Raw genomic sequence first — 26916 nt, forward strand, 5'->3', positions numbered from 1 at the left:
TAGTTACATAATGTTATCATTATTCTGCCACCAGCAGTTGGTTTCAGTTTAACATGGTGTTGCTAGTAGCAACCAGTACAGGTATAGTTTATTACAGCTGTTTTGTTATTGTTGATTTGTGATTTAGCAGCTAGAATTGAGTTTTTCTTACTGCTAATCAAGCTAGCCACAATACTAGCTGCCTGCTAATGTGTTGCTGAAGCAACATTGGTAAGTGATCAGATGGGTATTGGGCCTTTTAAGTCTTTTCGACCATTCAAAGTGCTTTACACTGCATCACATTACATTTGTCATCAGAAACATAAATTAACTCACACACTTTCACACACCGACAGCACAGCCACTGGGAGCAATTTGGGGTTCAGTGTCTTGGCCAAGGACACGTTGACATGCAGACCGGAACCAGCGAACCTCCGGTTAGTGGACGACCACAGCTGCCCCTTACATTTTAAGTAGAGTCATATTGAACCAAGTCATACTGAACCAAGAGTGTGAAAATAAGCTGCAAGATGATGTTTGACTGAAGTTTAATCAAATTTAATGGTGTAAAATGTTTTTGAACATAGTTTAATTGTTGTGAAGAAGAAATCTGTCAGAGCAGTGTGCCTGAAGCTGGAAATGGCCAAGTTTCTTGCTCAAGGGCAATTCAGAAGGGTAGGTTAACACCTTTAGTGTGAGATACCCGGGTTTAATTCCCCATTGTGACACATCCACCAATGTGTCCCTAAGCAAGACACTTAACCCCCTAGTTGCTTCAGAAGCATGCAAACTCTGATGTATACAGTATAGCAATTGTAAGTGGCTTTATATAAAAGCCTCAGCTAAATTAGTGATTATAACAAGGGCTCAAACTCCACCTGGTTTATGGTTTATCGCTTTACTTGCAAAACAATGCTGCCCTCTAATGGTCTGGAAAACAAAGTTCACTTGATACTGAAAGGGGTTTTAAAAATAAAAACAGGCTGATAGTTTGAGAGTGAGTTAAGGGATTTCAGATTGTCTGTGTGGCTGCAGAACATCTTTAAATATCTGACTACAATACATGGCAATGTGGAGTGTATTTATGCATGAATTAAAATATCAATAAAGACATTTCTTAAATGTTATTATGGCTAAACATTTAAAGGTTCAGTGTGTAATATTTCTGAGGATCTATCAACAGAAATGCAATATAAGATCCATAATTATGTTTTCAGTGGTGTATGAAGACCTTATATAATAAACCATTATGTTTTTATTACCTTAGAATGAGCCATTTATATCTACATAACGGCGGGTCTCCCCTTCCATGGACCCACGTTGCATCACCATGTTTCTACAGTAGCTGCGTTTCTATATACAGTCTATGGTTTCGTCACTAAGTTCTTCTTATTCTACTTCTGGTAGAATTCAGGCAGTGCAGACACTCATCACTACGTTGAATATACATTAGAAAAAGAAGAAGTAGTAATAATATACTGCAGGGGTCTGCAAATAGGTTTTTAATCAGAGCAATATCTTCATGATGATGGATGAGAATATAAGCCATAATTTTACATCGCTGAGGTATGTTGTTTGGTTAGCTCAGTTGTTAAGGTGCAGGACTCTTTCAGAGGTGTGTCAAGCGGACTCTTTTAATGTAGTTCAGAGTTTTTCAAAGTAAAAGCTCAGTACAATTTAAAATAGATTGCAATAAACAAGCTTTCTCGCGCTTTTATTTTGTAGTCAAAACCACTAAAGAGGAAGTGATTATGTGAGTAACTGTTGCTGTCATGACTGAGATCTATTTTTAAGCAGAGCTATCAAAGTATTTATTTATTTATATTTTTTTGCCGCTATTAAAGCAACATAATCTGGCAGTGGGCCAGATATTATTGTTGGCGGGCAGTTTTGGCGAGGGTCCATAATCACAGAGAGAATTAATGTTTCCCTTGTCAGTGTTTGTATAAACTTTATTTAATATGTGGTTTATAATGGACTGTGGTGCAGAAACAGTGTTTCACACTATTGGCTTACATTTTCCATGTTGTCTGTCAGTGGCAAAGTCGCAATAATATCTGGTTTTACTGAATAATTAAGTAAATATAATTTCTTAATAAATATACCTAAAGAAACCTAACTTTTTGACTGGCCACCCTCTGCTGTCTCAGAAGAGACCCCTTTTGTGCTGTGTTAAACACTGTAGCTGTCCTACCTTCTTTGAAAGGTTAGGTGGCAGTGGTAGAGTGGACAGAATGTTGCAATTCACAACCCTCACCATTAGATGCCACTAAATCTTACACACTGAAGCTTTAAAGGCATACAAAAAAGAAAAGCATAAAGACTTTGTTGAATGGGGAATTAACACAGACGCAAACAATGGATGGAACAAAGAGAAAACAAGTCACAAGGTTTCCATCTAATGTTTCACATTCACCACAACAAAACTGCTATGGTGGTTGGTATAATATTCACTCAAAGTCTTTATTTAAAATTAGACCTTTTATTATCTTCAACAGCTGTAGGAAAATGTAAAAATATCTTCTTCATGGAGCATATTTACATTTTTAACAACAATCCAAAGTTACATTCATGAACGAAGTATTAGTCATTAGTCATGTCATCTGTAATTTAAACATGAACAAAACAGAAAACAATCAAGTATTTAATGCACTATCCATAAGTTTATAATATTCAATATATCAGAGAATTATCAGTGTTATGGACTTGAGTGAGAAACATTTTTAAGCATGTAAGCACAGCAAGCAGGAAGCAAAAGCAAAAATTAGGAGAGAAATAGGAAAGAGACAAACAAAAGGTAGAAAAATAATTTTCTTCACGCTCTTTGTTTTTAATCTTTATGCAGGTGTCAATTTAATCTGCACTCTCGGTAAATGTATCGTCTTCATACAAGTCCTCCAATTCTCCATCTCTGCTCCCCTCGTTGCTGACTTTCCTGCAGGTGACAAACACTCGATCATGTTGTTGAAGGTACTAAGTGAGATTGCATATGATGTGGAGGAAAAGTGATGGAGGGAGAGGGGTTGACACTAGACTAAAAATGTCAATGTAAGAGTACAAGTCCTCCACAGCACAGCTCATCACCTTTTACCCGCATCAACCTCAAGAGGACACAAGAGAAGGACACATACCAGCCAACAACAACTGGGTGTGTCCATTTATTTTAAGGTACAGCTTGTTGCTGAGAGCTTTGTGTTGTCTTGCCTCTCTTAAATCCTCTTAAAGGTTGAACAAACAACTGATGAGCTATGCTGTGAATGAAGCGCATGAGCTCAACCAAAATGCTTTTATAAAATTTACCTCAAGGAAGGATGAGGCTGAGGTGTTGACCCCAATGAGCCCCAACAACCACTGAAAGAAGGAGATGTAATGTAAGAGGCCAGAATTTATAATCTTATTAGTTTGCAACACAGTTAATGATAAACACAGATTTTATTGTAGCAGTACTGTAGCAGTTTAAAGGTCAGACATTTAGGGGAAAAACAGTATATGTGCTTTTTTTTTGCAGAGAGCTAGATAAATATGAAGCCAGTAGCCGATTAGCTTAGCTTAGCATAAAAACTGTAAACAGGCTAGCCGTCCTCCATCGAAGTATAGCCACCAACCAGCACCTCTAAAGCTCACTATTAACACATTATAGTTCATGTGAGTGTAGAAGTTTTACGGGGGTTAAAAACTAAAAAACACATTATTGTTTTGACACTTTTACACTAACATGTTAGTGAGCTTTAGAGGTGCCAACAGGTAGGCTGACTTACCTTTGGACAAAGTCAGGCTAACGTTAGCTGTTTCCCTCAAGTATATCCAGCTGCAGCCGGCAGACCTGAAGTTGAACTTCCAAACATGGTTTGTCCCAGAAGACACCGCACACAAAACGTGATGACGTGTAAGGGTTAATCTCGGCTCACGTACAGTATACATCCTAATGTTAACCGTTTTATTCTTTAGAGGCCAACAACAGAACTTTAAATACACTTCTGAGAAGTTTTGAGGCGAGAAATCAACTGTGAAGATGTCGAATATCGGCAGTCTGACGAAAATTGACGGCGAATCGAAAATGTGTTCAAACGTTGTCGGAGTTGACAAGTGCCGACCATGGTGCCGGCGGGTGTCAATTTTTATATACAGTCTATGGTGTCAATATAGCTGCAGTAACATTGGCGGAGGCTGTACAGCAACACAATAGAGCTCTATGTGCTGGCGGCCGATGTGCGCCACTGTAGGGTTAACGTTAACCAGTTGATGCATACAATCAATAACTTTGGGCACACACCCTGTGATGGTTAGGGTTAGAGTAATAGACTTCGGGGGGCTGTCAGGAATAGTTAGCCAGCTAGCTCCGGTTAGCTCCCCCAGGTCCAGTCCGGTCCAGTCACACAGACCACTGCAGCCAACACAGCAGACATGTACAGCAACCGCTGAACGAGTGTCAATGTTCGTAACGCTATTCTATCATTAAATTCTCAGTAATGTTGTAAAGTTTTAACCTACATCAAGATACCTCTGACTCGTGATGTACAGAATATTCTTGGTTTGTGAAACTTAAAATCACTTTGGAACAACTAAAATATACAACAACAACAGTATGAATTGAAACATTGCTTTATTATTATCATTACGCTATTATAAATACATATTTACAGTATTAATATATTATAATAATATTATATAATTATAGCATAATGTACACTGATTGGTACGTTGACACCGGCTCTGCGTGGGCCGAATGGCCGAGATAAATGTCATCACGTTTTGTGCGCGGTGGCTTGTGGGACGAACCATATATGGAAGTTCAACTTCCGTCAACTTCTGTCACGTTTGTCTGGTTTGTCTGCGGGCTGCAGCTGGACCCTTCTCGTTTATGCTAAACTAAGCTAAAAAAAAAAATCTTCTTATCTAGCTCTCAGCAAGAAAGTGAATAAGGCAATTTCCCAATGTGTCAATTAGTTTAAGCTTCCATCAGGAAATATGTAATTTTTCCTGTAATCATTTTTATTATTGTGGCCCCATATGAATGATTGGTTTATTGTGTTTATGCTGGAGAACATATGTAGACCCAAAGTGTTCAACATTAAATATATAAATAATATATTATGAAATAAATAGACAAAATATTTAATATTTAAGTGTCCAATGAGAATATGCAATGAGTTTTTGAAATTTAAAACATTTCATCCATCTTGTTTTAAATTATGCCAGATTTTCTTTCCAATCCTCATCTTTACAACAAACATTTTTGATTTCACAATATTTTCAATTTTCCCAACGAAATGTTTTAAGTCATCAAACTTTGTTTTGTTACAAAGTTTGTATCTGTTAATTAAGACAAACAGAGCAGAGCAAGTTATGTGATTAGCTGCTCTAAACCAATCACATTACTAGATCTGCTCTGCTTGGACATTTCACCTGCTGGAATGGGAAAACAAATCAATCAAGTTTATTTAAAGTGCTAAATCACCAAAAGACATGGTCCCAATATACTTTAAAAAATGCATTGAAATTAAATAAAATGAAAATAAAATAAAATACAGAATGCATGTAAAAAAAACACATGATAAAATACAATGAGAATAAAATCAGCAAAATAAAATGCTTTAAAAAACTTTAAAATCATTTAAAGTTTGTTCAATCCTGCCCTAACTAAAAGCTTTATTAAACAGAAAAGTCTTCAGTCTAGCCTTAAAAGCGGTGATGTTGTCCGATTCCCCAACCCAAATTGGGACCTGGCTCCATAGTAGAGGCGCTTGATAACTAAATGCTCTGGCTCCCCCTCTAACCTTAGTTACATAAGGCACCATAAGCAGCCCTGTATTTTGAAAGCGGAGTGCTCTGTTGGGGCAGTAAGCTATAAGGAGTTCTTTAAGGTATGATGGTGCCAGGCCATTTAAGGCTTGGTAGATAAGTAGAAGAATTTTAAAATCTATTCACAGGGAGCCAGTGCAGGAAGCTACAACTGGAGAAATATGCTCTCTGATATTGACTCTTGACAAAAAACATGCTGCTGCATTCTGGATCAGCTGGAGAGGCTTAAGAAACTTAATTGTGCTGCCTGCTAGTAAAGAATTGCAATAGTCAAAACTGGAAGTAATAAATGCGTGGACCAGTTTTTCTGCAGTGTTTTGGGACAGGATGTTCCTGCAATAAACTCTGTTACTGTATATAGAAGCTAGATGAAAAATAATAATAATGAGCTTAGTTTTAAAAATGTATTAGATTATTTAGCCATTTCATGGTTATATCACATATTTTGTCTGTGTTCATTCATGATTAAGTATTTCATTCTTGTTTATTTAATATTGAACACTTTGGTTCTCCACACAGGACAGCCTCATAAAAATCAGATCAGAGATCAGATTTAAATATAAATTCTAACCCTAAATTGAACTGTCCTTATTACTGCAGGCAGAAAAGTGTAATATTTAATCTCTGGAACACAATGCCACATCATCCCTCCAAGAAGATCAAATTAAAACATTTTGATCTTCTTCTTTAAGACAACTATAGAGCCAAACTACACCTTTCAAATTGGGAAATATTTACTTTTAATTACAGCCGCTCTCTTTAAGCCACTCTTTAATATTTAAGTGTTTTTTAAGAATTCAACGTTTACATATCATATGTGTCATTTCACTGTTTGGGAGGGTGCAGCGCTGTAGTACTGATGGTGGTGCCTGGGCATGTGAGGAGGAGGATATAGCTGCAGCTCCACATCTCTTCACATGAAGGTGTATTTAGCTGTGCCAGAGGCCCCCAACTGACAGGACTGGCTTGTTAATGGAAAACAAAAGACGTGCAGCCATTACTGCTGCCACAGGGGCTTCCATTTAGTTTATCAGGAGAGGATAAATGCATTTATCGCCCAGAGTGTGCTGCTAATTTAAGGACCAAAACTAAACAAATACAGTTTAGAAGAGCTAGCCAGTATTCAAAGATTAATGGTCTAGATATGGTATATGGTATAGATATTCAAATGTGTGAGACACACTGCACATATAAAGTATGTAAGTGACTGATCTATTTTTATTCAAGCATCTGCTCGCTGCTTTGTTTTGTTAGAGGCCTAATCGCAGAGCTGGCAGTTCGGCAGAGCGGAGCATGAAGGATTTGCTGAGCAGGCTACTTACGTAAGAAGACCTCCAGGGGCAGACATGGACCTCTCCGCCCGTCGGCCCTGACACTCAAAGGGATTACTGAAAGACCTCTTCCTCAGCATAGACTTCACCAGAATCTGAAGTGGACATCAGAGAGAGTCTGAATGAAAATACAAACCTTTTCCATATTGCCATTAACACTAAAATATACACTTGTATTTTTCTATATGATATGCCATTAAAAATTCCATTAATGTCTCTTCCTGGTAAGTTGTAAACTGTTTACTCTTCATAGTGTCAAATACTATAATACTAGGATAGGTTGTTTAATCATCTCCCATTCACCCATCCATCCTGTCAAAACTATGCTGATACATTGCATACCTTGAGATTTGAGTTTTGTAGATACACTGCAAATTACATTGCACTTTACATCTTTATGACTACAGCAGGAAATGAGATTTTAAGAAAATGCCTACAAGCAACCAGCTGAAACAGGTAAATGTGTGAAATGCAAAAACAGCAGTAGGTATTGTAATTGTGAATGGTGGGTAGTGTAAAATAGTAACCAGAGAGGGAGCGATGTGCGTCTCACCACAGTGGAAAGGCTGGGGATGAGTTTGACGCTGTTCTGCACCTCCTCCTCAGTGACCTCGACTGCCGTGCAGTGCTCCTCCTCCAGAGGAAGAGGATTGGAGCCATTCTCTGTCACCCACGGATGGAGCTGTAATAACACACATGCATATAAAAACACCACAATTGTAGGTAACACAATGTGGTAGTAAAGACATGGTCTTTTATATATTAATTAGATGTAGTCACTTTTCCAGTCACCTTCATTTCAGGGACGGTGATTCTTGTTTCAGGGTTTTTATCCAGCATACTTTCAATAAGCTCCTTCAGTTCATTGCTTATCAGTGGCCTGTGAAAAAAGTCACAGTTTAACAGATCGACATTTTTCCAGATCAACATTGTTGTGACAAGTCGAAAATGTCTGCAGTGAAAAAAGGTATGTGAGTCTGATTCATTTGGGAACAATAATGAAACAAGACTGCTCTGATGCTCATATCGACAGGCATGATATTACAGTATAACTGTCTTCCACTAACATATGATCTTATTTAATCACTCTTTTCTCTCTGATGAAAAAAAAATTAGCTAGAAGCTAATCTTTTAAGAATACTGTAATATTCACATCTTCTGTAACACCTTTACTTAATCCGATTGCTACTGTTCATTTGTATCAAAAGCAAAGTCACTTGCTGTCATCTGGAGAAATTCTTTCATTACCGAAATCTTCGAAGTGTAAGGCTTGAACTGATACTGATGTTATGTTGTAGCTGTATCCAGTTATATAAAAAGCCAGAATAAATAAATGTCATTGTTTTTATCAGCTATCTGCTTATCTAAATGTTTGCTCACGTCTCTGGAAACTCCACAGGTTTGCTCTTGATCTTGCTGTGCAGAGAGACGATATAGTCGTCATAAAAAGGACACTGGAACAGAACAGACAAAATTAATTCATTAAAATGTTGCTGGCTTATTATTCTACATGCATTTTGCTGTGAACTTTCTTACCTTCCCAAAGACAAAACAGTACAGTGTGACTCCCATCGCCCACACGTCTAACGCCTGGGAAACAAATTGAATTCCAATAGTTTTCAGGGCCAGTCATTACTGAGAAGCTCACAGCAGATGGTTGGAAAACATTTCTTACAATTAAGCACAGACATATAAGATAAGTCACACCTAAAACATAAGTACTTCAGTGATTACATTGTCTGTTTACCAGTTTACCACCAGAACATGTTTTGTCTCACCTTTCCGCTGAAGCTCTGCTCATGTTCGGTCATCATTTCGGGGGCCATGAAGGCCGGCGTCCCCGCCGTGCTCGACAGGAGGGCGTCTGTCCCCTCGAACTCGTTGCTCACACCAAAGTCTGCGATCTTGACGTGACCGTCCTCCCCAAGTAGCAGGTTGGAGGGTTTGATGTCCCTGTGGATGATCTTGTGGTAGTGCACTGGACAATGCAGAAAATGCAAAGAAGTCATGCTGATTGTCTGCTGACAGAAATACCAGCTACCATTGCAATGTAAAGGACAAACACAATTTACTTTTTAAACAAATTAGGAGTCATTACTTACTACTAAGTCATTACTTTCTGTATGTTTAAGGCACCAAAGTTGCACAGAAAAAGCCTCAATGTGTAATGGGAACTTTAAAAATGGTTATAAGTATATTAAATGCTATGATTCTCCATTAAATATTTATTAAATCCTAACATACAGTACTCTATCCCCAGGACGACGTCTCTGAAGTAAAAGCGAGCCTGCTCCTCTGTGAGAGGGTCGTCTGTAGGCACCTCCATCACCGGGCTGACCGACAGGAGAAGAGGAGAAAGGTAGGTAAAGGTAAAGTATATTATAATTACCTAATGGGCCAATTTAAATGTGCAAACTACCACAGTTTGGGAATGTGACACATTACATAAATTAACACAAACATACCCTTTTTCCATCAATTCGAAGGCTTGAGGACAAATTTTGATTTTAATGACTCCTCCATTTTATAATGACACATAAGTAGCTAAATTCAGTCACTGCAAAAGGGATGAATGAATCCGTACCCATATGAAGGCCATCTTCAGCAGGATCATCAAGCACCTGCAAGAGGCATTAAATTCAGTCTCATATTGTGCACTGTTTCACACAAATATAAAATAAGTCCAGTTATTTAATCTACAGGAATTATCATTATAGTACTTTGATGGATTTTTAATAACTCTACATCACCCACACAGGTGACTTCACTTATTTTGGCTGATTAGCCCTCCCCTCATGACAGTTTGGGCATGTTCAGATTATGCTTGATTGGCGTCTGTCTCCTGTTGTCCACCTGTACCCTTCATTATTCTTATTGATATAATTTGGTGACAACTTGTAATTCCCAGTAAAGCTTCACCACCAGCAATCTGAGCAGAGGCATAATTAGCTACGCTAATAATAAAAAACAGCTGTGGGGGTGTGCATGAGCTTTAATTCATTTTCTTTTAACATCTCTTTGGTTGTATTCTTTTGCTTTTGTGCTGCATACAGACTGACACTAATCTATCACAACAATCCCATCCCCACATCCTTACACAAACATGCCAAACTCCAGCTTTCACAGCAGGTGAGTCATCTGACTGACCTCCACCAGTTTAACAACATTTGGATGGTCCAGCTTCTTCAGGATGGCAATCTCCTTGTACACTCTCTCCAGAGGCAACATGGCTTTAGGGAACGCATCCTGCTGTGAGTTTGACCCTTGAGGAGGTAGGCGGCCTGGAATAATAACACACACAGACAAAAACATATCAGCACCAGCCCCAGATGAACATTGGAAAATGTGAAAACACTAGATATTTAGATGTTGTTTGAGATGGAGATCTTCACTCACGCGGGAATCCACACAGCCTCATCAGCCTCTTCTTGGAAACAACTTTCATTGCCTAAATGAATGAGATAAAGCAGTATACAGTAAACTGACATGTAAACACTTTAATAATAAATGCGCAATTTAGGAGCTTAAACTTACATAGTACTGTTCAGAATCTTCATTATAAGCTAGTTTTACCACTCCATAAGAACCCTAGGGTGTAAAAATAAAAAAGCTTTATAGATGCATCACTTCTGTTTCACCTTGCTCATTGGATGTAGGCTACTGTAATGGTAATCACCTTTCCAATCTCTTTATTCAATTTATACTGGTTGAGCTGGACACAGTCCTGTAGAAAATAAAAATAAAATGCAATCAGTAAAGGATCTCATTAATAACATGTTGAATTAAGTCAAAATATTCAACTAATTTCTGTAGCACAAGTCTCCTCACATCGGCGCCTGTAATGGACACACGTTTGGTTTCGATGGTGGGCTGTCGGGAAATGCGGCTCCCCCTCTCCTGCAGCGACATCTTCCTGTGAGAGTTTGTGGTCCTCGGAGTAACGGACCTGTAGCCATTAGGAGGGGTCATGCGGTTTGCGGCCACGTTCATGGCTGCCACCAAGTCTGCCAGCTCGCCGTTGTCCCCCGAGTCCGGCTCTGCCCTGCAGACCGTGTCGGAGCTCATGGTGGTTAGTTCTGGTTCACGCACAGCTGAGGTGGCTCGGCAGAAGCACCAGAGGATGCATCACTGCGCTGAAAGGTGTAGAGGTGCAGAAGTGGACAGACGTGAAATCACACACACTGCCAAATTACCAAGGGCATCACGGTATGGGTTTGCAAAGACTTGAAACGCCCATGACTGAGCTGACTGTTTTTGGGTCAAACACACGTTATTGTCGTGTGGTAATGCAAGCACTTGACATGCTTGTGGGGAAACTCCAAAATACACACTCTCAAAACTGGGACTCACCCTGAGTATCAGGTTTATTGCCAAGTCACATACAAGTAATTTGGTATTTTGATGCACAACATTAGACATAGTAAATGAAAATAGCTGTACTGTGTTTAAAATACCTTTAAAATGCAGCTAACCACATTCAAATGTTCCTTTTCGGAACATCAGCTTATTGCATCATGTTGATGCAGAGCTTTTTAACAGCCTCTCAACATTGTAGATGTCTAGCTCCACTGAATGCATCCACACTGAACAGTTTTCGAAAACACTGCCTTCAATTGTATTACAGAAATGTAACAGACAAATCCAGTATTTTAAAGGAGTGTGGAAATTATTTAACTTAACATTCTCAGTTCGATGGGTTAAGTTTTAACTCTCTGCAAGTTGATCTTCACAACATACTGGCATGAATGGAAAGAAATTATGCTTTGTAGAGAGTCGTTTGCAGAGCAGAGTATAATGAGTTTGTAGATAATTGGTAGAAACATATTAACCACAGCTGGTAAGGCAAACGTTCTCTTAAATTCTAGTATTGACTTTCTCCTTTTGAACTTAATACTTTAATTACAGTGCAATAAATGTGCCAGCAATATAGTATAAGCTTACTCACAGATGCATTTCAGAAGTGCTTTAATCACTTTGCCTTGAATGAATATAATAATAATAATATCTCTGACAACAGTGCAGCAGCAGATAAGAGTCAACTCCTTATTAGGGCGACTCATTGTTGCCTAAAATACAGTACGGAGAACTGAAAAGCTTCTTATGTAACAAGGTAGAGGGCTTTAACAGGCATGTCAAATCACAATACTTACACACTTAACACACAAGACTGCTACAGTAGGTGCTCACATTTAAAAACAAATATATGCCTTTGCAACATGTAAAGTTAAATATGTTTATAAGAAATGATAAACAAAAGTTACTGTGTGTAGCAAAGGGCTTATACACATCTAAATCCCATTTAACATATGACACAAATAAAATACTGTGTAAGATAGAAAATGAGGTAAATGGTTTACTTTACTCACACAGAGGAGGTGTCCTGTGTTGACGGCTGTTGTGCTTAATCTGCATGTCCTCCTGCTGCTCTCAGAAGGGAGAAGTCCTCTGTGTCTAAGTGCAGGCCTTTCACTGACTCTGAGCAGGGTGTGAGCTCTGTAGAGCTCGTCTTAAGGATTAACTGAGTTATTCTGAGGCAGTGGTCACCTGAAGAATACGCCGTGGTGACATCAGGAGACACACATGGCGATACACATGGCCAGTATTCTTTCTTTTTAATTTAATGACTGTATTTCATGTATTATTCTGATATGATTAACATGAATACATGCTTGTACTTTTACAATTGGCTATAATAATAATTGGTATGCTCTGTAGTACTCGCATATGTTTAATAGGCCTATTTCACAATGCATTGCAGATGTTATTCATATATAAACAGACAGCATGTATGTCATCTCTTGGATTCCTGCATTATGTGCAATTAAAGGCTACTAAAAATCTGCTTATGGGTCTGATTGAGAGCTGTAAAATGGAAATTTGAAAGTTTCTGTCTGCAGAGTAGGAATGACATCACTTTTAAAGGTCAATAAACATGATGACACTAAATTGTTTTGATAACATATAAAAGAAACAGGACTGACAGACTCAATCTGAAAAAATAAATAATATTGGTTCACTTCTTTCCTCATGTTGGCTTCATACCTTTTCTTAGTTGTTTAACACATTGATTTTAAAAAAAAGCTTTTAAAGAAAATAAATAAAGACTATATAAAACATGACAGGAGTACAATAGAACTGCTAAAGATGTACAAAAAATATATATATAGTGGATGGTTGTAATATTTTTGACATTTCAGTCAGAATCTCGGGGCTCCTTTAAGCCAGTGCGTTAAAAAATGTAAGAAGCACGTGTCTGCTATAAATGGTGTTACTTGTAGAAAATGCATGGTTTAGTCTCAAACACAAGGAGTTAAACGTTACTATTCACCCGAAAGTCTGGGTTAGTTTCAATGGGGTGAAATGTAACATTATGTAATAAGGAATATGAGAAAGAAAGAAAAAAAGATATATATAAGTTATTGAAAATTCAAAGAAAACATAGCCTATAAATGCAACTAAACATTTTCTTGGAGTAGGTTGTAAGGTTCATTGCTGTTACACCTTACAGCTTACAGCTAATACATACATACACAACTTGCATGAAAGATATCTTCATAGACACACACAAAGCAACAGTCTGTCTTACAGTCCCTGTTAGATTTTGGGGACTTCTGGAGGCCTAAGTTCTCCTCTGTCCTCAGTTGACTCAAATGTGTAAAAATGGCGCCTGTTGTTCTGACTTTATCTGAGAATGACACTTACAATTAACCTGAGGGAATCAAAATCAAATAAAAAAATGAGTTTGTAGGTCAATATATTGACATTCATTGATCAATTCAAGAAGGAATTACACACACTTATTTCTAGACTGTGCAGGTCCTCTTGTAGGCTACAGCAGACACTATTGTTCCCACAATCCTACCATTAAATGAGGGTTTCAATTTGCCTGGGATTTCTGAACATTAAAGTCTAGGTAACATGTGACCAAACTGTCATGGTCGTACGACTGCAGGCAATGGCACTGTGGTAATGCCATTAATTGATAGCCTACCTACTAATTAGCCCGTTAGGTATATTAGGCTATAAAAGCAAAAACCGTTCATATGAATTCATTTATCAATATAGCTGCAGAATATCGTCATCTTAATTTTCTTACCAGAAATACACTATAAACATGAAACCTAACAGTAGCCCAGTATTGCCATGCATAGCCTATAGTCGTGTAACTTTCCCGACAGTCCCTGAATGCTGCATTAACAGCTCACATTGCGCCCCAGCAGGAAGCACCGGGAACAAACAGGTACCAAACTTTTTTGTGAATGGCCGTCATGTCTCTGTCGGTGCATTTTGGTGCTCTGAGAACCAGGGAGCTGCGAAACCTGCTGCAAGATGAAGACAAAATAAATCATATCATCAGGTGTAGTGAGAAGGTGAGTATCTGACAGTGGGAATTAAAAAATAAATAGCCTATATAAGCTAAGTCAGATTGCTCACTAAGTGATGGTCCATTTAAATTCATTTTTGAAAGAGAAAAACAATGTTTGCATATATTACGTTGATGACATTACTTATTCTTCTTCTAGCAAACAAAACTCTCTCTGGATTCACTGCTTCTTGAATGATATGTGGTAATTTGCAGTTCCAGGGGCTGCAGAGGGCTGCAGAGAAGAGGCTGCTTTCAAATCAAAAAATGGCAAAAATCAGTCTTTCTCAAAAAACTCAATTTAGAGACGCTAAGTTGCTACTTGCAATGAAGTACAAGGAACTGGAAAAACTTAGAAGCATCATCCAGGCCAAACAAGAACAACTTGGTAAGTTTTGAAATGTATTCTGTATTTAATCTGGCTACCTTATGTATCTGCATTGCCATTTCCTACATTTGCTGATTTTTATTGTTATGTTTTGTAGTAGGAAAGCACAGTGTCCATTATTATCAGCAGTGCCTCCTGAAGAAGATAAATCGTGCAGAGGAGGAGTGTGAGGTAAGTATTCATTTATTTTAGTTTGATTTCATATATCATATATCAGCCTTTGACATATTTCCTTTTATAAAGAGTGTTAAAATAAAACACTATATTGTTAATAATTTGCTTTAATAAACATTAGATAATGAGATAGTGCTTAACAACTGATCTGGTTGTAATACATCTAAAAGATCTGAAGCAAATAACCCTGCAAGTATTTTTTTTTCATACAGCCTTTGGCAAAACAGTATTTAAGTGGTGAACAAGAACAAATATCTGGAGAAAAGCAGATAGATAATACTTGTATTTGTAGTTTTTGAACATTTAAGAAAGCCAATTAAAATGCATGCTGTTGTAGAACAAAGGGGATGTCTAATCTGGTGTAACACAACATCCATTGTGTGTGTGTTTGCAAATAGTGGGATATTTCTCCCAACAGCTGCTGTTTCAGAGGTTTGCGGAGGGGAAAACACCGGTGGCAGATTTCTTGGATTCCTTTCTCACCCTGCAAAAACTCCAACACATCAGGTTAGTCCTGGTGAAGAAACTCCAGGAAATTACAGAACTCAGATCAACACAAAGGATCAGTGAGATAAACCCCGAAACTCAGCATTTCTCAGCAGGTTTTCCTGAGCAGATCCGTAACACATGCCTCCCAGTCTGCAGCCTAACCACAGCTGTCATCTTACCTACCTGCTGCCACCCTACGTTCCTGCTGCCCTTTGGCACCCATGCAAACACTGTCCATTGTCTACAGCATTTGCCATTTCGTCATGATTACAATGAGTCCCTGCTTGCAAGAGTGCATGGACGAAGCCCCAAATGGCCAGGAAGACCCGTCCGTCTTCAGCCACTGAAGGTGCAACACAGCAGGCATCAACAAGCACCACAATGAAGTCTACTCCAGTCTCAGATACATGTTTTTCATTTAATGAAGGTTAACCCAGTGGGGGGGAAAGTTTCCACTGCTTTAAATATTGAAAACTACACAGTAACAAAAATTGGCATTAAATGCTTCTGCTGATGCTGATCTAAGTTGCCACTTTACTGTTTTATTTAGGCTGTTTGTTTTAAGACAACATTAATAAACACTGATGGAGAGAGACGTTTGGCATATTTTGTAGAGCACAGAAACATATTTGTACATCTCAAACAATGTACTGTTTTGGTACCAACATTTAGGTGGATATATTAGATATAGAGGAAGTAAAATCAGACACCAATTCTTATTTTTATAGCCGCCTTAAGCTATGAGAAAGAACACACTGAGAGCTTTAGACATACACGTAATGATTTATATTAGATTTACATAAACCTGCCAACCTTTTTAGAATGTTTTGGCAAGTCAGGTAATATAGTCCTGAGGAGCAAGAACTCTACAAAACCCCTGAAAAGACAAAAGTTTCAGAACACCCTTTAACTTTCATAATGTAATAATAATTTGAAGTTCAAACCACTCCAGCACCAATTCTGATGAAATACACAGAAAATCTATGGCCTATTTGCTTGTCTTGCCGACTTGGCATTGGTGATTTCCTACATTTCCCAAATGAGACAGGTTCTGAATAAAGTAACATTTAGTATATTAAAGAAATATCTGTCATTTACTGTAACACTGAGAGTAGGACTGAACAATGTACATTTGGTCACTTAGCTGTAGTAGTATACTAGATAACATGGAATCAGCAATGCAAAGTGTATCATCAAGAGCTGCTAACAGAGATTTAGTTTTTTAAAAGGTCACAAACTTTGATCAGTTATTGCATACTCAATTAAACCCCACTTACTGGATATTCAAGAAACATACGCAAGTGGGAAAACTGCACCAATTTTAAACAGCTGAAAAGTGTCATCATGTCTGGTGAGAACATATTTGTGTTTCCTTGAGTCATAAAACAAATCAACAGAAGCAGTTCAGTGAACTTGAACTGCTCACCGACACTTGATATCGTCGATTGTTTCTGTGCAGAGACTCCTGCCAAGGTCAGCAAAGGACCACAAACAACACTTTATTTACTTTCAGCTCACAGTTACCCCTGTTCATCCTAATATTTACATCTTTTCATAAAAGGCATAAAAGGCAAGGGCTAATGTTGTAATCAACTTGCTTAAACACTCATGAGGGTTAGCCAGAGTATGATATGGCCCAGCAGAGCACGCCATACTAATTCAACCATGGGGAAACCTCACTGGCACTACAGGAGATGAGTAGCAAGGTGGAGCACGTTCAAAGGCTTTTGTTACACCACAGACTTCAGTTACATCTTTGTCAGCAGCCTCTTTTGTCCCACAAGACTCAAATTGGGCAATTTTCTTGTCTGTCAGCTGATTGTTTTGTGCTTTTCACCTCTGTGTCTCTGCATTGTTTGATGGAGAACCTAGTTATTTTGGCAAAGAAACATATGGAGACCATGAGCTTGTGGACATTATTTGGATTTCAAATGGCTTCCAAATGATAGTAATTATTAAAAATGCCACAATAAAGCCACTGTAGTATCTGATATGCTATGAGAAGCCACACTGGATCATATTCCAAAAATATGGAAGACATATTAAAAAAATACTCTTATTGTAAACACAGCTGAGTCACGTCCAAACAGCATTTCATTGGCTTTCAGTATTGAGTTGTATCTCACAGCTAGGGGGTGTTATTTATCTTCACAATGTTCCTCTGAATGGTCTCATGTAAAGATGATTATATGGTATATATAACTGCATCTGGTAGTAGAGCAGGTATGGAGTGACTCTTGTGTTCGTTGTAATAAATGTGGGTTAATGTTGGTTGAACTTGTTTTTTGTTGTTTTGTTTTTAATTATGTCCTTTTAAACAGGCTTTAGACGAAAAAAATATTATTAGCGCATTCATACTGCAGTACTTTATGGATTATGTTTTGTGGATGTGGTTCCAGTTTCCTGCTTTTATTATCACAAATACACTTATTATTACATATTATATAGACTTTCCAATATCTTAAAACTTTGGCAGCATAGTGTATATGACTTTGGTTCATTACTAGCTGAAAAGATAAAACCATAGACAGTATATTACTGGACGAAGCCACCCCGCTGATTTGAATGGAGAGCAGTGAAGCCAGTTTTGGACCAATAAAATACTACTAGAGGGCCACTTCCTCTTGGCACCAGTGTCTACTGCGCATGATCGCGCAGCATAACCGTGGTTTAATGACGTAGAACAACTGCAGAAACACTGTAATTCTGGTAGCTGTATAAATGCGCCAACAAAAAGTTTCATGGCTCAGTGTGTTTGTCTGACTCGGATCGTCACTGATTAATCAGCCCACCTACGGGGGCACTGATCACCGAATATTATTTTTAGGTTGCCAAGAGTTTATAATCCAAGCAATATGGTTACATCTCTCATGTGCAACAGGGTGTCACAAGGTTTTGATGTCATTTTTGGGCCTACATGGATCCCTCCATGCAGGCTTTGGTTGGCTTCACTGTCCGATCTTTGGCTTACCCCCTTGGATAAGACTGACAGAAAGAAATAGTTCCCCAGTCATAGGAGTGTTAGTCAGACCAAACAAGAGATCTGATGAAATGGGGATAGACATTTTTCACAATTTATTCTGACATTTGAAAGTGAGTTAATTGCAACCTAAAAATTCATGTGAAGGACTGCATTTTTTCACATGATCAAAAAAGAGGAGATTCACCTGAAACCTGACATGAAATATAAAACCCAACCAAGACACTAAAAAAATCTACAAAGCCAATAAGTTACTGTGCTTTACAACGGCCCTGTAAATAACTCACATCCCCATCCACACAAGATTTTACTTGGTAAATAGGCCTTTTTGAGACAGATATTTTGACATGTCATAGTAAGAAAAGCAATAATAAAATTAACAATGGCCCTGTTCAATACCAGGAGCCTGAAACTGCAGCAGCCAAATGGAATTCAGCCACCAATTTTACTGTTTACACCTGTGATTTTCTTACTGTGACATGTCAAAATGTCCTGAAAAAGGCCTTCTGTGCGTACATCAGCAAAAATTCTACATTAATCATCCCTACTGTTTTTCTTTTGAGTGACGCCTCTTTAATAAGATGCACATGCAGTTTAATCCCTGAGGAAGAAAAATCTGGCCCAGCAGCAGGTATAACCACACAGTTGACAGACAGTTGGCTTTGCCACACCAGTAACACCACTCTGGGACCAAACCAGCTGTTAAACAGGTCAGAGCGGAGACTCCCAGAACTGCTGACATCCTATCACAGCTCTCTTAATCTGCTCGTAGCTCACAAACATCACAATGTTCCAGGAACCCAGACGAAGAAACGAGGGGATAAATCTGTAGAAAGAATCAGAAATGTGATTTTCGTTTTAGTGATTCTGACATGCTTACTTATAAGCTAACTAGACTACATACCCTTTATAGAAAGATGTGGACCCCTCTTTAATCAGCATGGTTAAGGCACAGTTAGTAGCACCGCTGTACTGTCCAGGCACTGAATTCATGAAGCGCGTTTTTACCACATCCACTGGAGATGCTACGATGGTGGTGCAGAAACCTGCTGCGAAGGCTGCTGTGAAGTGACACGGCATGTTGTCTGTTGGAAATAAAACATTTGCTTTGGTTATTATACTGAACAAAATTATAAATGCAACACTTATTTTTGCCTCCATTCATCATGAGCTGAACTCAAAGATCTAAGACTTTCTCTATGTACACATAAGGCCTATTTCTGTCAGATACATCTGTGGCATTGTGTTGTGTGATGGAACTGCACATTTTAGGAGAAGTGCTCACTAACACAGATTTTGAAAGATTTGTGAACAATATTTTAGAGAAATAGGCCTTTTGTGTACATAGAGAAAGTCTTAGATCTTTGAGTTCAGCTCGTGATGAATGGAAGCAAGTGTTGTGTTTATAATTTTGTTCAGTGTATAAAGACCACAAAGAAGACAATGTTGACTTATATGTGAGGTGTTTGCACTTGCCTGTCATCAGGTCGTACTTCAGGATGAACTCTTTGATGATGTCATAGGTCACCAGCTCGGAGCAGTTTACGACGGCATTACGAGTTATATTTGGCAGTACACCTGAAAAGACAACAATAAAATTCAACCTGAAGAACTCCACTGATTTGGCACTGCACTCCTGAAACATAAGATAGACCATTGTGAGTCAATCAAAATTGATGCAGCAAAATCAGAGATATAATTTTTTTTATTCTATGTACTGATTTATGTACTTCTCTATTGTCAAAATCTAGTGCCTAAATTACCCACAATGCAGCTCTAACTACCCACAGTTAAAACTAAGTCAAGCAATTGGAGAAACTAGTAAGAGACAGCTAGATTTTGAAAGCATCCAACTGAAAAATAATCCCGTCACCTCCAGTCAGGCCTCCCTCCTGTGTGGTAGAGATAGACAGGTAGGTAGACAGACAGGTAGGCTATGCTTATTAGGCTACAGTTCTGTGACAGCCAGAGTTACCAGATTTTTGTTCATTTTAGTGTCAGAGGATTTGATTTATTGAATGCTGTAGGGATATAAAGGGAATTTCAACTAATATGACAAAACATGCTTCTGAGACAAACTGCCTACTGCTTTAGGTCGGAGATTCAGCTGTTATGATAGTAGCAGCTAATGTACCCTCGAACCTCAGTCAGAAATGAGGAGCGGGATACTGAAATCTTGTAACCTCAATTCTCTCTGACTCCACACTCCTACTTGTAGTCTTCAGCCCCAACCATTGCTGATTCAAGTGACATCACTTGAGGCAATTTATCGCTTTTTAACAATTTAGTCACATAAAGAAGTAGTACTCTGCAAGACCGGCGATCAGACTTTGATGTGTAAGTTCCCCTTTAAGAATGGGTATTATTAACATATTTAAATTGTACATTTAATAAAAATAAGTAAAGCCAAGTAAGTCATGGCTTAATTTCTAAAATGTACTTGTACACAGCTGCTTACCATTTAGAGATTATTACTGACTTTGGAATAGTAGCACCTGTCGTACAGTAAAATTAGATATGTCAGTATTTATTTTTCCATTTTTATTTACCTTTCCAGAGCCCTTTAACACCCTCATTCCTGGCAATGGTCTTGTAGGCATCAATTGTGCTGCTGTACCTCATCACAGAGCCGCTCTCAGGGAGGCGGACCTGAGCCTGGAACCTGACTTTTACCACATCAGTGGGCTGAGCGAGGGCCACCGCCATCGCCCCTGTGGTGCAGCCTGCCAGCAGACGAGTCCCGATTCCTGCACCTGTGACACGCAATGCATAACAGACACTTCTTTTCCTCTGATGCCACAGGCAAGTCAACACAGTAATTAGCAACTGAACAGGGGTCCAGTTTCATTGATAATGACAGTGATTAACAATTGGAATTAAGTAGACACAACAGTAGAAAAATGGCTGTGGAGTTGCCCAAATATCTGCCTGTCAATAAAATATTTTACTGTCAAGCAATTAACAAGCAATAACAACATGCTGCATCAGAGATTTCCCTCAAATCTGAAGCTTAGTTTTAAGCATTTTTTGCATTATATATCATATCATATATATATATATACACACACATACACACACACACACACACACAGTGTGTATATACTGTGTAATGTTTTAATTTTTGTCATGTTAAACAACTCCAGCGTGAAAGGTGTAAGACTGCAGCAGGACGCAAGCACATTGTTATCTTTGTAGACACAAACCGCACTCAAAAGCAAACCAGTCTACTTGGTAAACTGGTTACACTAGCTAACTGCACTGGATGAAAACTGGTCTGCCGAAAGTCTCATATGCTAAAATGTGTTCCCGGAAAGAGGAATCTGCCCTGTGCCAAACATCCTGGGGCTAGTTTTCTGTTAACCTTGACATTTGTATTTTGAGCACAAACATCTGGGCACTGAAAATGTTTTGCAGTTTTATGATCCGGATTCTTTTATTTATCCAACGATATAAATATTTTCTGACAACAGTCTCATAACTCTCCCTCATTAACCTCACTATAATTAGACTTAAACTGGTTTATCTATTTTATGATTTATTCTTATTCAAATAGGTTTTACAATATTCAAGATATTATGATGACCCAGTGTGCCACAGACTATCCAGGCACTCAAACATTATTGTTTTATGTTTTCCACTGCAGGTCACAATAGCTAATGACTGGAGCTGCAACAATTACTTGATTAATCAACAGAAAATTAATCAACAACTATTATGATAATCAGTTAATTGTTAAAGTCACCTTTTCAAGCAAAAATGCCAAACATTCTCTGATTCCAGCTTCTCAAATGGGAAAATTAGCTTTAACTCCTTGTCTTACATCATAGAATTGAATATATTTATATGTTTTACAAAAAAATTTATTGATTTATTGAGAAAATAATCTGCAGATTCATCAATAATAAAAAGAACTGTTATTTGAAGCCCTAGTAATTTAATATAATAATAGTAATATTTTTAAAAAATAATTTAAAATGTTCAATGACTTGCACAATATCTGCTGTTGGAAAACAAGCTAGAATATGAACTGTACGGGAAGATGAATAAATTAAAGGTTTCAGTCCCTGCAGTGCTCGACTGTCTGCAGAAACACTTTGACACATACTGTCTGAACCGCTGGAGTAGAGCTGCTTCATGGTGTCATACAAGCCAATGCGGATTGAGGCGAAGCTCATCTGTCTCTGCAGCCCTGCCACCAGCCCACTGTACAGACTCCTTGGGCCCTCAGTCTTCACCATGGTAAAGAGGGTGCCAAACACACCACTGTATTTCATCCTCTGGCCTTCCAGTGAGGACTTGGATTCCCCTTGAATCTAAGAAACACAAAAAACAACAGGTCACTGATGATGTTGTGGCCATGAACTAAGATTCTCAATAGTCTAGTGGGAGAACATTGCTATAATAACCAAATCAGTCTCTTATAAAAAACATTACATGACTATGGTTTCATTTTCATTTGTTACAAGTGCTACATTTCTGGTTTGACATGTAGAAACATGCACTCGTCCAAGTTCAAGCAGGGGTGTGGGCTATATGATTGAGGACATTTAGGACATGGAATTTGGACCCGAGGAGACATTTACATTGTACAAAAATTACACATGGTGAGTTTTTAAAGGCTGATTCTGATCATTATTTTAACATTTGGTTGTTTTTAGGCCAAAAGTCGCTGTAAAATGTAATTATTAAATTGTATTAAAATCTAAGCTGTCTACCAAAATTATATTGTGTAAAGTCCTTTCAACACCATTTAGACCAAAAGGAAATTACATCAGTGACATCAGCATCCTCACTGACTTTATGTACAGTAGATGATCCTCACCTGCAGTCTGACTTTGGCTGTGTCCAGGGGGAAAGTGACCAGGTCGGCCACACAGCCAGCTGCTCCAGCTGAAAAGATCTTGACAGCGACTGTTGGGACAAGATCTGCAGGTTTATCACCAACCATGATCAATGATGGTCACAGGGTCCAACAAAGTCAAAACCCATAAATCAGAAACAGAAAAGGCAGCTGGTTCAGTATCCACATTAAAGGATTATACCCTCGAATGTAAATATTTAAGCAGGCAACTCATTATGTCCCTTCATGCCAGAGTCAGATCGAGGTGAACGCCACTGCAGTCAATGTCAAGTTTCAGGTATCGAAAAGTTTTTTCTTTTGAAAGGCAAGTCCTCTTGTTGTGCCATTAGCCACAAAAAAACTACTAAATATCATGCCACAAAAAATAGAAGAAGAAGAGAAAAACACTGACACTATAACAGCCGGGTTCCTCAAATAACCGCACAGCAACACAAACACCAGACCGGAATACAAAGCCACATTGCTGCTAGACTGAAGCCGCGGTGCTCATTGAGTCCGGCCTCTCCTGCACAACTATTGGCTAATGAAACGGAACTGCAGCTGCACCGCCCTGCATGAAAACGAGACACAATAAATTGCTCAACAGGAGTCTGTTTTGGTTCATGATTCACCTGCTTTTGTACCACTGGGTGTTTTTTGTCTCAGGGTGCAGTGATGAGCCCCGGGTCGACACTTTGTGTTGAAAAGTGGTGGGGACATAAGGGCTCAGATTAGGGGTGTGATGATACACTTGAGTCACGAGATATGATGATGGATAAGACGAGGAGATTTTTAATACTATTTTGAAGAAACGGGAAATGCACAAATATATGAGAGGGGGTCTGGGGGTCCCCCTGCAGAAAAGTGGAGCATTCATTTGCTGCAACATAGAGACATTTTCTGCGCCAATTTACGGTCTGAAAGAAATGTCTTTATTTATATAAAGGGGAAAAAATCAGCTGGCAGGCGACCACTCATAACTATAAAAATATAAGTAATCTGCAGCTTGTTTTTTCTTAAAGTTACGTTTTTGGACAATGCACATTTGTTTCTTCTATATTTAAATTGCATTTCATGTTTTCTTGTTGTGCTAATTAGCCTAACCTATGTCAAAGCATTTTAATTTTTTGGTTAACATTTCTTTGTGCAATCTTTTTTTCAGATTTTTTTTTTCAGAAATGCTTTCAAATTCATTAATTTCATCATCATTTCAAAATGTAGTGGGGACATGTGTAAATAACACTATGAATGAGCCCACTAAAGAGAGACTGACCTGGACAATCCACCCTAACTTTATGGAAGTCGTCTCTCAAAAATTATGTGTATATTGTAACAGCCGAAATTGTGCCTTTAAGATTGTAAGATACTGTGCTGCCTACATAAGAATGGCCTCCTGTGAATGGATGCTTGCTGCTGAGCTCCTGTTTTTGTCAGGCTTAATGTGGGACTTCTGTTTTACTCATGCATGATAAGACAGTAGCCGTACAGCCAGCTTGATAATGTTGATGTGTTCGTAGTACTATTGTGGAAATACCATTTCCAGCATGGCTGTTTAAGTCGTCATTTTTCCACCTTCTCCAAGCTAACATAAGCTCAGCCAAGTCACAGTGGCCCCTAAACTTTGACTGATGTAATCATCATAACTTCCCTTATATTTAATCATGCTCAATCCTGTACAATGTAGCCGCTGACTAAATCAACCTTGGACCGGTTAATTATGGCATTGGTGCCCAGTTTGCTTTTGAATGAGCTCTTTGACTTGAGATCAAAGGAGTGTAAGATAACCAGAGGTGGAGGACCAGCCAAGGTCTAAAGAAAGAGAACAGCTTCCCATCGGTGTACATATTACAAACAAAGTTTGTCTTGTTGTGTACCTTGATTTGAACATTTAGGAGTGTGACACTACTGAGATTTTTCTCTCATTCCTTGGTGTCAAAATGGGATTACAAAATCGCTACGGCACATATCACAAGACACACAAAAACACAGCACACCATCCATGCAGACCTTTTGTTCTCTTCTATTAACCAAATTCATTTACATACAGTCAATGTATTTACATGTGCACAAATATCCTGGTTATGATTGGGTTTTTGGAGTATGCCTGTACACCACATCCTGGCTTCAGAAACCTGTATAAGGCCATATCCTGGATTTAGAAAATTAGATGACTCTGACAGAAACCAGGATACTGTTGAATGTAAACACCTTATCCTGGTTTCTGAGCATTCTCTGCAGGTACAGAATATATTGGCTGAGATTATGAGAATAATTCATAACTCAACTGCACACAGATAAGAAACCTGGAAAATGTTAGTTATGTAAACAGGGACATGTATAACCAGGTTTTTGATGTCCCATGTAAACATTGTATCTGGAATTTGATCCAAATCAGGATAGTAGAGCATGCAAACTCACACATAACCAGACAAACATAGAAAAGGATTAACATGCACTGATGTACAGTAGGCCTATCATTCTGCAGTGAGCCTGCAACACTCTAAATAGGCTATACTTACAAATTACTACATTAAAGTCAGCATTTTGAAACCTAATACATGTGCATCTGATAAAATTTGATAAAAATGATTCTCTAAATCATTCTATTCAAAAAGTAAAACTTTCATATTATTCCAGATTCATTTATTTTTTTTAAATTTTGATTATTATAGCTTACAGCTCATGGAAACCTCTTTGTTGGGTTAAGTACACACAACAACAATCATCATGGGGAAGACTTCTGACTTGACAGTTGTCCAGAAGACACTCACTGACACCCTCCACAAGGAAGGTAAGCCACAGATGGTCATTGCTGAAAGGGCTGGCTGTTTGCAGAGTACTGTATCAATTCATCAAAAGTTGACTGGAAGGTTTGTGTGGTAGGAAAAGGTGCACAAGCAACTGGGATGACTGCAGCCTTGAGGCGATTGTCAAGAAAAGCCGATGCATGAACTTGCATCAACAGCCACCAGGCAAAGACATGTCCAGGAAATGAGCTACAAGTGTCACACTCCTATCGTTATGCCTCTCCTGAACCTGAGACGTCAGAAGCGTCTTACCTGGGCTAAGGAGAAAAATAACTGCACCGTTGCGCAGTGGTCCAAGCTCTATGGAGATGCTGATTTCCTTTTCCAGCTCGACTCGGCACCTGCCCACACTGCCAAAATGACTAGACTGGTTTGCTGAATATGACATTGTGTGTGACCAGCCAACTTGCCTGACCTGAACCCCATAGATAATCTGTGGGGTATTCAAGAGGAAAATGAGACACCAGACCAACAATATAGACGAGCTGAAGGCCGCTATCAAAACAACCTGGGCTTCCATAACACCTCAGCAGCGCTACAGGCTCCATGCCACTCCACACTGATGCGGCAATTCATACAAAAGTAGCCCCGACCATGTGTCCCTCCAGAGGGATCTACTTCAATAATGATGCAACTTCTCACAAAACACACGGTTCGGATCGATCCGTAGTTTTGTTAGGGTTAAATTCATTTTAAAATGCGCTACTTTGGCTCTGATCCAGCTGCCCCTCTCTGTCTGTAATCACCTGGCTGGAGTCGCTTA

The 26916-nt window shown here is 38.6% G+C and overlaps 3 protein-coding genes and 1 long non-coding RNA gene across 11 annotated transcripts; 2 read left to right on the plus strand and 2 right to left on the minus strand.

Annotated features, from left to right (window-relative positions):
* Positions 1–2445: 2445 nt before the first annotated feature.
* camkk1b (calcium/calmodulin-dependent protein kinase kinase 1, alpha b) lies at positions 2446–13201 on the minus strand. The gene is made up of 16 exons (XM_046074103.1): positions 10941–13201; positions 10789–10836; positions 10647–10700; positions 10509–10560; positions 10260–10393; positions 9697–9733; positions 9578–9599; positions 9357–9445; positions 8891–9090; positions 8649–8702; positions 8493–8566; positions 7905–7992; positions 7666–7794; positions 7104–7207; positions 3280–3330; positions 2446–2914 (listed from the first exon to the last, which is right to left on the minus strand). Exons 1-16 carry the CDS (start codon positions 11175–11177, stop codon positions 2833–2835), a joined length of 1455 nt encoding a protein of 484 aa, XP_045930059.1. The 5' UTR covers positions 11178–13201; the 3' UTR covers positions 2446–2832.
* On the plus strand, positions 3057–7328 carry LOC123986041. The gene is made up of 2 exons (XR_006828786.1): positions 3057–3350; positions 7036–7328. It is a non-coding gene; the product is annotated as an uncharacterized LOC123986041 (long non-coding RNA).
* Positions 12446–16121, plus strand: LOC123986039 (vacuolar protein sorting-associated protein 37D-like). Of its 5 annotated transcripts, XM_046074098.1 has the most exons (5): positions 12446–12707; positions 14333–14482; positions 14692–14863; positions 14961–15034; positions 15456–16121. In XM_046074098.1, the coding sequence occupies exons 2-5, from the start codon at positions 14372–14374 to the stop codon at positions 15909–15911; spliced, it is 813 nt and encodes a 270-aa protein (XP_045930054.1). In that variant the 5' UTR covers positions 12446–12707; positions 14333–14371; the 3' UTR covers positions 15912–16121. The 5 variants fall into 5 exon arrangements, with proteins under 5 accessions (XP_045930054.1, XP_045930058.1, XP_045930057.1 ...); XM_046074102.1 differs by lacking the exon at positions 12446–12707 and having other exon boundaries at positions 14109–14482; positions 14964–15034; positions 15436–16121; XM_046074101.1 differs by lacking the exon at positions 12446–12707 and having other exon boundaries at positions 14140–14482; positions 15436–16121.
* A 2465-nt stretch (positions 16122–18586) lies between these two features.
* On the minus strand, positions 18587–26556 carry LOC123986038 (mitochondrial uncoupling protein 2-like). 4 transcript variants are annotated; one of them, XM_046074093.1, is made up of 7 exons: positions 26406–26556; positions 23329–23417; positions 22612–22819; positions 21056–21259; positions 19983–20084; positions 19411–19591; positions 18587–19332 (listed from the first exon to the last, which is right to left on the minus strand). In XM_046074093.1, exons 1-7 carry the CDS (start codon positions 26539–26541, stop codon positions 19218–19220), a joined length of 1035 nt encoding a protein of 344 aa, XP_045930049.1. In that variant the 5' UTR covers positions 26542–26556; the 3' UTR covers positions 18587–19217. The 4 variants fall into 4 exon arrangements, with proteins under 4 accessions (XP_045930049.1, XP_045930053.1, XP_045930052.1 ...); XM_046074097.1 differs by lacking the exon at positions 26406–26556 and adding an exon at positions 23759–23893; XM_046074096.1 differs by lacking the exon at positions 26406–26556 and adding an exon at positions 23549–23848.
* Between the last annotated feature and the right edge of the window lie 360 nt (positions 26557–26916).

Source organism: Micropterus dolomieu, linkage group LG17 (genome assembly GCF_021292245.1).
Source record: "Micropterus dolomieu isolate WLL.071019.BEF.003 ecotype Adirondacks linkage group LG17, ASM2129224v1, whole genome shotgun sequence".
NCBI classification, from domain to species: domain Eukaryota; kingdom Metazoa; phylum Chordata; class Actinopteri; order Centrarchiformes; family Centrarchidae; genus Micropterus; species Micropterus dolomieu.

What these genes read in the sequence shown, in the direction of transcription:
- LOC123986039 (XM_046074098.1), top strand. Translation starts at nt 14,372, where the DNA reads ATGGCCGTCATGTCTCTGTCGGTGCATTTTGGTGCTCTGAGAACCAGG. An exon ending in TCATCAGGTGTAGTGAGAAG is followed by an intron (nt 14,483 to 14,691) that starts GTGAGTATCTGA and finishes GGTAATTTGCAG; the next exon opens with TTCCAGGGGCTGCAGAGGGC. An exon ending in GTGCAGAGGAGGAGTGTGAG is followed by an intron (nt 15,035 to 15,455) that starts GTAAGTATTCAT and finishes TTCTCCCAACAG; the next exon opens with CTGCTGTTTCAGAGGTTTGC.
- LOC123986038 (XM_046074093.1), bottom strand. Translation starts at nt 26,541, where the DNA reads ATGTCATATTCAGCAAACCAGTCTAGTCATTTTGGCAGTGTGGGCAGG. An exon ending in TATTTTTCTCCTTAGCCCAG is followed by an intron (nt 23,418 to 26,405) that starts GTAAGACGCTTC and finishes TTGTCCCAACAG; the next exon opens with TCGCTGTCAAGATCTTTTCA. An exon ending in TCCACATCTTTCTATAAAGG is followed by an intron (nt 19,333 to 19,410) that starts GTATGTAGTCTA and finishes TTCTTTCTACAG; the next exon opens with ATTTATCCCCTCGTTTCTTC.
- camkk1b (XM_046074103.1), bottom strand. Translation starts at nt 11,177, where the DNA reads ATGAGCTCCGACACGGTCTGCAGGGCAGAGCCGGACTCGGGGGACAAC. An exon ending in TGTCCATTACAGGCGCCGAT is followed by an intron (nt 10,837 to 10,940) that starts GTGAGGAGACTT and finishes TATTTTCTACAG; the next exon opens with GACTGTGTCCAGCTCAACCA. An exon ending in AGCAGAGCTTCAGCGGAAAG is followed by an intron (nt 8,703 to 8,890) that starts GTGAGACAAAAC and finishes TTTGTTTCCCAG; the next exon opens with GCGTTAGACGTGTGGGCGAT.